The sequence below is a fragment of the Pristiophorus japonicus genome, chromosome 14 (assembly GCF_044704955.1).
Source record: "Pristiophorus japonicus isolate sPriJap1 chromosome 14, sPriJap1.hap1, whole genome shotgun sequence".
NCBI classification, from domain to species: Eukaryota; Metazoa; Chordata; class Chondrichthyes; family Pristiophoridae; genus Pristiophorus; species Pristiophorus japonicus.
This window is the reverse complement of record NC_091990.1, coordinates 159,223,011-159,235,430: the sequence shown is the minus strand read 5'-3', so window position 1 is coordinate 159,235,430 and position 12,420 is coordinate 159,223,011. Positions and strand designations below refer to the sequence as shown.

Here is a 12,420-nt window from a genome sequence, read left to right as displayed (position 1 = left end):
CCCGAAAACTGAACGCAGTGTTGCAGCTATGACTAAAATATAAGTTCCTTTTCTTTGTATTCCAGCCTCCTTGGAGATAAAGACCAACATTCCATTAGTCATTAGCCATCTGCTGCTGAAAGTCCGATCCTTGCTTTTGTGACCTCTATTCCAACACACTTCTGGCCTCCATAATTTAAGCTCATCCAAAGCTGATGCCCATATCCTAACCCGCACCAAGTCCTGCTCACTCATCACTCCTCTGCTTGCTGGCCAGCGTTGGCGCCCAGTCCAACAAAACCTCAAATTTAACATTCTCACCCGTGTTTTCAAATCCCTCCATGACCTCTCTGCTCCCTCTCACTCTGTAACCACTTCTAGCCCTACAACCCACCGAGAACTCTCTCTTCCTCCAACTCTGGCCTCTTGCGCATCCCCTACTCTCTTCGCCCCACCATTGGCGGCCATGTCTTTAGTTGTCTAGGCCCTGAACTCTGGAATGAGCTCCAAAAAACTCCTTCAGACTCCTTAAAACCCACCCCTTTGACCAAGCATCTCTCCTAATATCTCCTTTTTTGGCTCAGTGTCAGTTCCGGTGTGATAGTGCTCCCGTGAAGCATCTTCGGAAGTTGCTCCACATATAAACGCAAGTTGTTGTTGCTGTATGTCACAAATAGTTGATAGGATGTTTATGATGCTCGGTTTTGTAGCTGGATCTTGCAATGTCATTACAAAGCTCAGTTTTTTTTGTGTGTGAGATTTAAGCTGTTCTTTATAATTCAACCACGCCGTCTGTGATATCGTTTCTTTTTTTATGCTAGACTGCGGAGATATTACTGATGAGATGCCTGAACTGTCGGACTTTGATGATGAGGTGTGGTGTGACTGGGATGAAGATGATGAGACCAAGGGAGAATTGCAAGTTCGCTGCCTATTTTGCGAGAGGTGCGTTCGCTTTGTGTTTATAATGCTTTACAAAATTGAAACAATCTGCAGAGATTTGTATTTTTTATTCATATTAATGGTTAGTATTGCCCTGTCACAAAAGTTTGACACTCCAAAAATGTGCACATAATCTATTTCAGGGTACTTTTTCCCCAGGTACATTGGCTTTCTGCTACTTGATTTTGTCCAGTCCTGTTGGGAGTGAGTTTTTTTGTCAGTACTGACTGAACTGTTACATAAAGCACCAGGCTGTGGTGGGATGCTTCATCCGAAGGAAATTTGGCATTTTTATTCCTGGGAGAAATAATGAGGAATTGAGTATCAATCTTAAGCAACAGCCAATGTGTGCATCATAATGTGGTGGGACACCGATTCATATCAGAAGACCCTCTTGTTGAGGTTATAATCTAAACTATGCCATGTAGAGAAACATTGAATGGAAGCTGGGTGTCTCATTAATAGAAAAGGAGAGGAAGTAGAGAGGAAAGATTCTAATCTGGCTGCTGTTGAGTACATTCAAGGCTGAGATAGATAGACTTTTGGACTCTAGGTGAATCAAGGGATATTGAGATTGGGCGAGAAAGTGGAGATATGGTTGAAAGATCAGCCACAATCTTATTGAATGGAGGAGCAGGCTCGAGGGCCCTTATGGCCTAATCCTGCTTCTAATTCTTAGGTTCTTATGTTCTTCCTGGAGGCTCGTTCAAGAGTTGCATAATCAAAGATCTAGGCGTGAGGTCAACCGTCCCCTTCCTTCTTGGGCGCAGTTGATGCTATTGACCAGATGACATTTCTCCCTTACCCCCCACCACCTCCCTAAAAGAAAAAGAGAGAATTGGTAGTCATGTACTGGGACAAGTGCTTGAGCCGTTAAACAATCTGATTTTACAAAATCCTGGAGTATTATCCTACAGCAGGCAACCCCAGCACATTGGCCATCCAGTCCAAAGGCTACAACGGAGGTTCGTAATGCGTTGCAATTGGCTTGCGGGCCACGTAATGAGTAGTCGTGTAATTTATCCCCACCATTGTTCTTGCCAAGCCACCCACCAAGGCAGATGGGGGTCTGCTTCCAGACTACTGCTGATTGATGAGGAAAGCAGACAATGGTAATCTTCATCTTGGCTTTCGTCCTTGTCCTTGGCAAGACACCTTGGGGTCGAAGTTCACCGTCCCCGAAGGGACGACTACCGCTGAGTTTGGGCTGAGATCGGCCGCCGCGGTCGGATGACTTTCCCTTCCCAAGCCATATTCAGTTCGGGGGGGATTTGAGCAGTGTGCACTTCCGCCAGAAACGGAGAGCTCTGCAGTGTGCGGGCCGCTGAAAAGCCACCAGGACCGCGATTTTCAGCTGCAAAAACGTAAGCCTTTTCCCAGCGGTGCCCCCGCGAGGTATTCGAGTCGATGCTCGAACGGGACACCGTTGGAATGTTGCCCTTTGGTGGGAAAATCATTTTATTAATTTTAGTATTTTTATTTAAGATTACAGCATCCACTGTATTTATCTTTTAATAGTTTTATTAATTGTTTTGCCACCATTCAACCTGCTGAGTGCTGTTCAGAGGTTTGCACATATTTTTGTACAACTTTCAGGTTTGAATCTTTAGTGGAGTCCTGTGGGCTGCAGAGACCTGCTTGGCAGTGTTCACCCTGAGGATGGGAGGAGTGTTGGGAGGGTAATATCTGGTACACCTGGTCAGGAGCAGGGCGGCACGCAGGAGAAGCATCGCCATCAGCACCAGGCAAAGGAGGCAGCAGCCATAATTCGTTCATTCTGCGCCAGACCAGTGTGCCCACAGTCTTCACTGGCCTGTATCAGGATTGCGGTTGGCTGCTTGGGGACAAGGGATATCCCCTGTCCACTTGGCTGCTCACTTCTCTGTGGAACCCCAGGACAGCGCCAGAGCATGCATACAATGATGCTCATTGTGCCACCAGGTACACCATCGAGCAGTGCATAGGCATCCTTAAGCAGAGATTCCGGAGCCAGGACCACACTGGTGGCACCCTACAGTACTCTCCTCAATGGATCTCCATAATCGTCGTGGTCTGCTACATGGTGCACAACCTGGCCATCATGAGGGGACAGCCGCTGGAGGTCGAATGGCAGTAGTACCTGAGGAGGAGGAGGATCCCCGTCACCCCAGAGATAGGAGGCGTCGACCCATCGCCACCCTGGAAGGGACGAGTGCAGACTGGCTAGCACCCTCCTGGGAAGGTGCGTCCTCACATATATGGAGGTGCCTGACACCTCCCCTTCAATCTCCCTCCATGTATTATGTACTGCCTGTCTGCCAGGTCTTCCCACGTCACGATACAGTATTCTTCTGTCCTCCACACCATCCATCAGTTTCTAGTAACTCCATATCAGTGAACATGTTGGCTCTCCTTTAAAAAGGGCAGGGGGCAGCTGGCTCATTAGAAACCCTTACCTGCATGCTGAATTTCTCAGTGGTGATAACGCTCAAATTAAGACAGCCACACCACTGAAAAATTCACTTTGGAAGCGTTCATTTGCGCTGGAACCCATTTGTTCTCTTTTTTGGAGCTGAATATGGGGTGGCCCAGCCACGAAAAAATTTCGGCATTAATGGCCACAAAAAGGTGGGGGGGAGCACCAGCTTTCCAGCGGTACTGAATTTCAGGCCCCTTGCCTCTGTTTGGTGCCTCCCTGTGTACCAATGGCTGAGTTTGCCAACTGAGTGAAAAGAAGGATTGAATCCTCCCAATCGCTGGTAAGAACATGGGAACAGGAGTCGGCCATTCAGTGCCTCGAGCCTGTTCCACCATTCAATCAGATTGTTGTGTATCTGTAAAGCATGCACTCCCATGTTCTGCCACCAGGGAGTGCATCCCCTGAAGTCCCAAGGGATCCCAGCATCCCTTGGGAGCACTGTATATAAGTCGGCCCCTAAAGCCTGTTCCTCACTCTGGAGTGTCTTATTAAAGACTGAGGTCACTGATACTTTAACCTCCCTATGTGCAGCCTCATCTGTGTTAGGAACACAATAACTGGCGACGAGAATGCGAATCCAACGCAAAGATGCAGCAAACTGTGGGCATCCTGGAGAAGTTCTCGGAGGGTGAGGACTGGGAAGCCTATGTCGAATGGCTAGACCAGTACTTTGTAGCCAACGAGCTGGACGGAGAAGGAAGCGCTGCAAAAAGGAGAGCCGGCCTCCTCATAGTCTGCGGGGCACCGACCAACAGCCTCATGAAGAATCTTCTGGCTCCGGTGAAACCCACAGATAAGTTGTATGAGGAGCTGTGTACATTGGTTCGGGAGCATCTTAACCCGAGGGAGAGCGTGCTGATGGCGAGGTATCGGTTCTACATGTGCCAGCGATCTGAAGGTCAGGAAGTGTCGAGCTACGTCGTCGAGCTAAGGCGACTTGCAGGACAATGTGAGTTTGATGGCTACCTGGAGCAAATGCTCAGAGATTTTTTTTGTACTGGGCATTGGCCACGAGACCATTCTATAAAAACCTTTGACTGTAGCAACACCGACCCTCAGTAAGGCCATTGTGACAGGCGTTTATGTCCACCAGTGATAACACCAAACAAATCTCTCAGCACACAAGTGCTAGCAATGTTCATAAATTAACTGGAACTGTGTTTGCGAGCAGAAATGTACAGGGCAGAACCCACGAGTCTGCAACTGCCAGCAGGCCTCTGAGTCATCTGGGTCACCTGAGTCCCCAACAAAAGATGAATGCAAGGCAATTCACACCTTGTTGGCGTTGTGGAGACTTCCATTCAGCCTATTCATGCCGCTTCAAAGGGTATGTTTGCAAGAGCTGTGGAACAATGGGGCACCTCCAACGAGCTTGCAAACGAGTTGCAAGCTCTGCAAAACCTGCTAACCACCACGTGGCAGAGGAAGATCAATCCATGGTGGATCAAAGCAATTTCGAGCTTCAGAGAGAGGAGGCAGATGCTGAAGTATACGGGGTGCAAACATTTTTGACGAAATGCCCACCTATAATGCTAAACGTAAAATTGAATGGCTTATCCGTAGCCATGGAACTGAACACTGGCGCTAGCCAATCCATTATTAGTCAAAAGATGTTTGAGAGACTGTGGTGCAACAAGGCATTCAGACCAACCCTGAGCCCCATCCACGCGAAACTGAGAACGTACACCAAAGAGCTTATCACTGTCCTGGGCAGCGCCATGGTCAAGGTCACCTACGAGGGCATGGTGCACGAACTGCCACTCTGGATTGTCCCGGGCGATGGCCCCACACTGCTTGGAAGGAGCTGGCTGGGCAAAATCTGCTGGAACTGGGATGACATCCGAGCGCTATCACATGTCAATGAGGCCTTGTACCCAGGTTCTTAACAAATTTCCTTCTCTTTTTGAGCCAGGCATTAGAAACTTTTCCAGGGCGAAGGTGCGGATCCACTTGGTCCCAGAGGCACGACCCATTCACCACAAGGCACGAGCGGTACCTCACATGGTGAGGGAGAGAGTGGAAATGGAGCTGGACAGGCTGCAATGCGACGGCATCATCTCCCCAGTGGAATTCAGCGAGTTGGCCAGCCTGATTGTTCCAGTATTCAAAAGTGATGGCACGGTCAGGATTTGCGGCGATTATAAAGAAACTATTAATCGTTTCTCGCTACAGGACCAATACTCACTACGTAAGGCAGATGACCTATTTGCGATGCTGGCAGGAGGCAAGATGTTCAGCAAGCTCGACCTGACTTCGACCTACATGACGCAGGAGCTGGAGGAGTCTTCTAAAGGCCTCACCTGCATCAACACGCACAAGGGACTGTTCATCTACAACAGATGCCCGTTTGGAATTTGGTCGGCTGCAGCGATCTTCCAGAGAAACATGGAGAGCCTACTCAAGTCGGTACCACACACGGTGGTCTTTCAGGACGACATATTGGTCACGGGTTGGGACACCGCCGAGCACCTACAAAACCTGGAGGAGGTCCTCCAGCGACTGGATTGCGTAGGGCTGCGGCTGAAGAGGTCGAAATGCGTCTTCATGGCAACAGAAGTGGAGTTTTTGGGGAGAAAGATCACGGTGGACGGCATTCGGTCCACAGACGCCAAGACAGAGGCTATCAGGAACGCGCCCAGGCCACAGAACATCACGGAGCTGCAGTCGTTCCTGGGACTCCTCAACTATTTTGGTAACTTCCTATCGGGGTTAAGCACCCTTTTAGAGCCCCTACATGGGTTATTGCGCAAAGGTGAGAACTGGGTATGGGGGAAAAAAACAAGTAATTGCTTTTGAGAAAGCCAGAAACATTTTATGCTCCAACAAGCTGCTTGTATTATATAACCCGTGTAAAAGACTTGTGCTAGCATGTGACGCGTCGTCGTACGGAGTCAGGTGTGTATTACAACAAGCTAACTTTGTGGGGAAGTTGCAACCTGTCGCCTATGCTTCCAGGAGTTTGTCTAATGCCGAAAGGGCCGACAGCATGATTGAGAAAGAGGCATTAGCGTGTGTGTTCGGGGTAAAGAAAATGCATCAGTACTTGTTTGGCCTCAAAATTGAGCTGGAAACTGATCACAAGCCCCTCACATCCCTGTTCGCTGAAAACAAGGGGATAAATACTAATGCCTCAGCCTGCATACAAAGGTGGGCACTCGCGCTATCAGCGTATAACTATACCATCCGCCACAGGCCAGGCATCGAGAACTGTGCGGATGCTCTCAGTCGGCTACCATTGCCCAACACGGGGGTGGAAATGGGGCAGCCTGCACACTTGTTGATGGTGGCGCAGCCCGCAGACATGTTGATGGTCATGAAAGTGTTTGAAAATGAAAAATCACCTGTCACGGCCCGCCAGATTAGGACTTGGACCAGCCAAGATCCTATGCTGTCCCGAGTAAAAAAAAACTGTGTACTGCATGGGAGCTGGGCCAGCATCCCCGTTGAAATGCAAGAGCCAATCAAGCCGTTCCAGCGGCGAAAGGATGAGCTGTCCATTCAGGCAGACTGCCTGTTGTGGGGTAACCGCATAGTGCTACCAAAAAAGGGCAGGGAGACATTCATCTCGGATCTCCACAGCACACACCCGGGTATAGTAATGATGAAAGCGATAGCCAGATCCCACGTGTGGTGGCCCGGTATCGACTCTGACTTAGAGTCCTGTGTACGGCAATGCAACGTGTACTCAGTTGAGCAACGCGCCCAGAGAGGCACCACTAAGTTTGTGGTCCTGGCCCTCCAGACCATGGTCGAGGATCCATGTCGACTATGTGCGCCCGTTTCTCGTTAAAATGTTCCTGGTGGTGGTGGTGGATGCTTTTTCAAAATGGATTGAATGTGAAATAATGTCGGGAAGCACCACCACCGCCACCATTGAAAGCCTGAGGGCCATGTTTGCCATCCACGGCCTGCCTGACAGACTGGTCAGTGACAACGGGCCATGTTTCACCAGTGCCGAATTTAAAGAATTCATGACCCGCAATGAGATCAAACATGTCACCTCGACCCCGTTTAAACCAGCCTCCAATGGGCAGGCAGAGCGGGCAGTACAAACCATCAAACAGAGCCTTAAATGAGTCACACAAGGCTCACTCCAAATCCACCTGTCCCGAATACTGCTCGGCTACCGCACGAGACCCCATTCGCACACAGGGGTGCCCCCGGCTGAGCTACTCATGAAAAGGACACTTAAAACCAGACTCTCGCTGGTTCACCCCAATCTGCATGATCAGGTAGAGAGCAGACGGCAGCAACAAAATGTAAACGATGGTCGCGCCACTGTGTCACGGGAAATGGATCTGAATGATCCTGTGTATGTGCTAAACTATGGACATGGTCCCAAGTGGATCGCGGGCACGATGATAGTTAAAGAAGGGAATAGGGTGTTTGTAGTCAAACTAGACAATGGACAAATTTGCAGAAAGCACCTGGACCAAACGAGGCTGCGGTTCACAGACTGCCCTGAACAACCCACAGCAGACACCACCTTTTTCGAGCCCACAACACACACCCAAAGGATCAACAACAGCACGCCGGACCAGGAAATCGAACCCATCACGCCCAACAGCCCAGCAAGGCCAGGCTCACCCAGCAGCCCTGCAGGGCCAACAACACGCCACCCCAGCGAGGGCACAGCCAACACACCAGAACAGACATTTGTATCGAGGCGGTCCACCAGGGAAAGAAAGGCTCCTGACCGCCACACCTTGTAAATAGTTTTCACTTTGACTTTGGTGGGGAGTGATGTTGTGTATCTGTAAAGCATGCACTCCCATGCTCCGCCACCAGGGAGTGCATCCCCTGAAGTCCCAAGGGATCCCAGCATTCCTTGGGAGCACTGTATATAAGCCGGCCCCGAAGGCCTGTTCCTCACTCTGGAGTGTCTTATTAAAGACTGAGGTCACTGTTACTTTAACCTCCCTGTGTGCAGCCTCATCTGTGTTAGGGACACAATAGACATCATGGCTGATCTGCGACCTCACTCCATATACCTGCCTTTGCCCCATATCCTTAATACCCTTTGTTAACAGAAAGGTATCAATCTCAGATTTAAAATTAACAGCTGACCTAGCATCATTGGTGTTTGCAGAAGAGAGTTCCAAACTTTTACCACCCTTTGTGTGTAGAAGTGTTTCCTAACTTCACTCCTGAAAGGTATGGCTTTAATTTTTAGACTATGCTCGCTAGTCCCAAACAGTAGAAATAGTTTCCCTTGATATCTTGAAAACTTTGAGCAGATCACCACTTAACTGTCTAAATTCTAGGGAATACAACCCTAATTTGTCATCTCTACTTGTAACTTAACCTATGAACCTACACTGCACTCCCTCCAAGGTCAATATATCCTTCCCAACGTATGGTGTCCAGAACTGCTGACACTGCTCCAAGTGTGGTCTAACTCGGATTTTGTGCAGCTGCAGCATAATTGCTACACCCTTGTATTCTAGCACTATGGATATAAAGGCCAGCATTGCATTCGCCTTTTTGATTATTTTCTGTACCTATTCATGACTTTATGGGCCCAAGTTTCGGCCTCAGTTGCTCCTGATTTTTTGGAGCAACTGGTGTAGAACGGAGTATCTTAGAAATTCAAATTCTCGGCATTTAGTTTGCTCCAGTTCTAGTCAGTTAGAACAGTTTCACTTTGGAACAGAATTTTTTTTTCAAAAGGGGGCGTGTCCGGCCACTTACGCGTGTTTTCAAAGTTTAGGCAGTGAAAACTTACTCCATACTAACTTAGAATGGAGTAAGTGAAGATTTTTGTACGTTCGAAAAAACCTTGTCTGCACTTTAGAAAATCAGGTGTGGGTTACAAATTAGACGTAGGGAATGGGGGGGGGTTTAAAGGGAAGTTTACAAACATTAAACACTTCAGTTTTACAAATAAAGAGCCATCATCAATAATAAATGATAAATACATCAATAAATCAACCAATAAATCAATCAAAAAAAATTTATAAATAAATTTTTAAAAAATCAATAAATAAAACATTTTCTACTTACCGACTGCAGCACCGGGAGCCCTCCAACAGCATGCTGGGACGGCCCCCCCAGTGTGTCTCTGTCAGTATCTCTATCTCTCTGTCTGTCTGTGTGTGTGTCTCTCACGTTCTGTCTGTCAGTGTCTGTGTTTCTGACAGCGAGGGAAGGGGGGGGAGGGGGAGAAGGGAGGTGGGGGGGGGGGAAGGGAGTGGGGTAAGGAAGAGGGGGAGGAGAAGGGAGGGAGGGGGGTAGGGGGGGAAGGGAGGGGGGTAAGGAAGAGGGGGAGGAGAAGGGAGGGAGGGGGGTAGAAGGGGGAGAGGGGGGGAGAGGGGGAGATGGGGGGGGAGAGGGGGGAAGGGGAAGGGGGGGTAGAGGGGGAGAAGGAGAGAGGATGTAGGGAGAGATGAAGGGAAGGAGAGAGGATGTAGCGCGCATGTGCAGAGGTCCCGGCACTGTTTTCGGAGCAGGGACCTGGCTCCGCCCCCAATAGCTCGTGCTGCGCTGCGCCCGGCTGCAGAATACCTGCAGGGAGCTGGAGAATAGGGACGTTTTTTTTAGGCGCACTTTCTGGCGTGAAAAACGGGCGTCCAGGTCCGGGCTGCGCCGTTTTAGGCGCGTCCCGAAACTTGGGCCCTATATTACTAACTCATTGTTATTATGAGCTAGTGCTCCAGCGCCAGGTATCACTGCACTAATAACCTGCCCAGTGTTAAAATAGTGCGTCATATTTTTCTGTCAAAATAATGCTAAGTCTAATGACGCTCACTCTCATGCATAAATTATACAGCAACTTCAGGCAATGGCCAGATGCGTGGTTAAATGGAAATATCCGAAAGTCGTTGTCCGAATTGCCCCACTCTGCCATTAGCTTCGCGAAAACAGAATTTTGTGTTTGCCTCAGCATTAACATGCATTAAACAGCATGAAGTAACTGTATTTGTATAGTAGATACAAACTAAACCCACTACAGATATTGAGCTAGCAGTTACAAGTGTAAGTACCCTTTTAATAACGTGATAAATGTTAATGACTGCCAGTCAACCTTGAAAATTAACTATTGTAATTGTGGAGTCTCATTCCTTGAGGTTGTGAATTGTTTATGGAGAATTAAAAATGTAAACTGTTTAATTTTTTTACTTTTTTTCTTGCTTTTCCTTTCTGTCTCTCTTTCTTAATCTAGTCTTCCTTTCCCTCTCTTCAGTTCTCTTTCTGTACCTGGTTTTTTTGAAGTCACCCACTTTAATTCACCCTTCTCAGTCCTTCCACTGTTTATTTCTCAATCCTTGAATCTCAGTAAAGAGATACGCTGTTCTGGTCACTCAGGTCCCAGATGCCCTGTTTCCCTCGCTGCGTCGTTATTGGCTCACACTTTCAGCAAGTTAGTGGGCAAACGTTTGTTGAGCTGAAGGGTGCAGAGGCAAGTCTAACTAATGGCAGATGCCGTTCGATGTCCATCTGCAGCAAAATCTGGCCCACGTCTTCATGACCCCTCAGTGAAATTGCATTTGGTGAGCAGATGATAATGGGTGCATCAAATTCAGAAAGATGGAGAGAGGCGCAAGCTATTTGTCCCTCATTTGAAAGTTTCAGGCGGCAACGTGGCTGCAGGTGAAGAAGAGGCTGCCATTTGGAGAGTCTATAGTTAGGATGTACCAAGGCCGAAAATGTGTATCTCGTTGCAGGTTCTCAGCTTGAGCGGACAGGTTTCTAAATATACTTCATGAATTTGACTGATCATGAAACAGCTTGAGAGTGACATACCAAATAGGAACTAATAACGACTCCAAAGGAAAAGAATGAATTGCCTGTTGACTAGTGTTGACACTGTGTGAGTGTGATGAACAATCCCACATATCCACGTCCTATGGTTCGCATGCCTCTGCTATTGCTTATAGCAAAATAATAATGCATGTGGAAGGCCCATCTTCGTTCATCCATCTCAAAGCATCCTGAAGCCCTCCCCCACGCCCCCCCCCGCCACCCGCCTCTCTAGTAGCATTCAGTTGTTAAATTATTATACTATTCCTGAACATTTTCCTCTCTTCCACATGTTAATCACTCTTTATGTGAAGAGGAATTTCCTGATAACATTCCTAAATTTACCCGTTATTAGTTTGAACTTGTGTTCCCTTTCGAAACAAAGAAACATAGAAACATAGAAAATAGGTGCAGGAGTAGGCCATTCGGCCCTTCTAGCCTGCACCGCCATTCAATGAGTTCATGGCTGAACATGCAACTTCAGTACCCCCTTCCTGCTTTCTCGCCATACCCCTTGATCCCCCTAGTAGTAAGGACTTCATCTAACTCCTTTTTGAATATATTTAGTGAATTGGCCTCAACAACTTTCTGTGGTAGAGAATTCCACAGGTTCACCACTCTCTGGGTGAAGAAGTTTCTCCTCACCTCGGTCCTAAATGGCTTACCCTTTATCCTTAGACTGTGACCCCTGGTTCTGGACTTCCCCAACATTGGGAACATTCTTCCTGCATCTAACCTGTCTCAACCCATCAGAAATTTTAAACGTTTCTATGAGGTCCCCTCTCATTCTTCTGAACTCCAGTGAATACAAGCCCAGTTGTTCCAGTTTTTGTTGATAGGTCAGTCCCGCCATCCCGGGAATCAGTCTGGTGAACCTTCGCTGCACTCCCTCAATAGCAAGAATGTCCTTCCTCAGGTTAGGAGACCAAAACTGTACACAATACTCCAGGTGTGGCCTCACCAAGGCCCTGTACAACTGTAGCAACACCTCCCTGCCCCTGTACTCAAATCCCCTCGCTATGAAGGCCAACATGCCATTTGCTTTCTTAACCGCCTGCTGTACCTGCATGTTAACCTTCAATGACTGATGTACCATGACACCCAGATCTCATTGCACCTCCCCTTTTCCTAATCTGTCACCATTCAGATAATAGTCTGTCTCTCTGTTTTTACCACCAAAGTGGATAACCTCACATTTATCCACATTATACTTCATCTGCCATGCATTTTCCCACTCACCTAACCTATCCAAGTCGCTCTGCAGCCTCATAGCATCCTCCTCGCAGCTCACACTACCACCC

General features: G+C 48.1%; 1 protein-coding gene across 6 annotated transcripts in view; it reads left to right on the top strand.

Annotated features, from left to right (window-relative positions):
• prmt3 (protein arginine methyltransferase 3) overlaps nucleotides 1–12,420 on the top strand; it is a 323,649-nt gene that overhangs the window by 16,708 nt on the left and 294,521 nt on the right. For all 6 annotated transcript variants that reach the window (XR_011596499.1, XM_070898645.1, XM_070898646.1 and 3 more), the window contains exon 2: nucleotides 801–924. Coding sequence is in view for 5 of the 6 variants with exons in the window: in XM_070898645.1 (XP_070754746.1) it covers nucleotides 801–924 (124 nt within the window). In the remaining variant the exon portion in view is untranslated. The remainder of the gene's footprint in view (nucleotides 1–800; nucleotides 925–12,420) is intronic.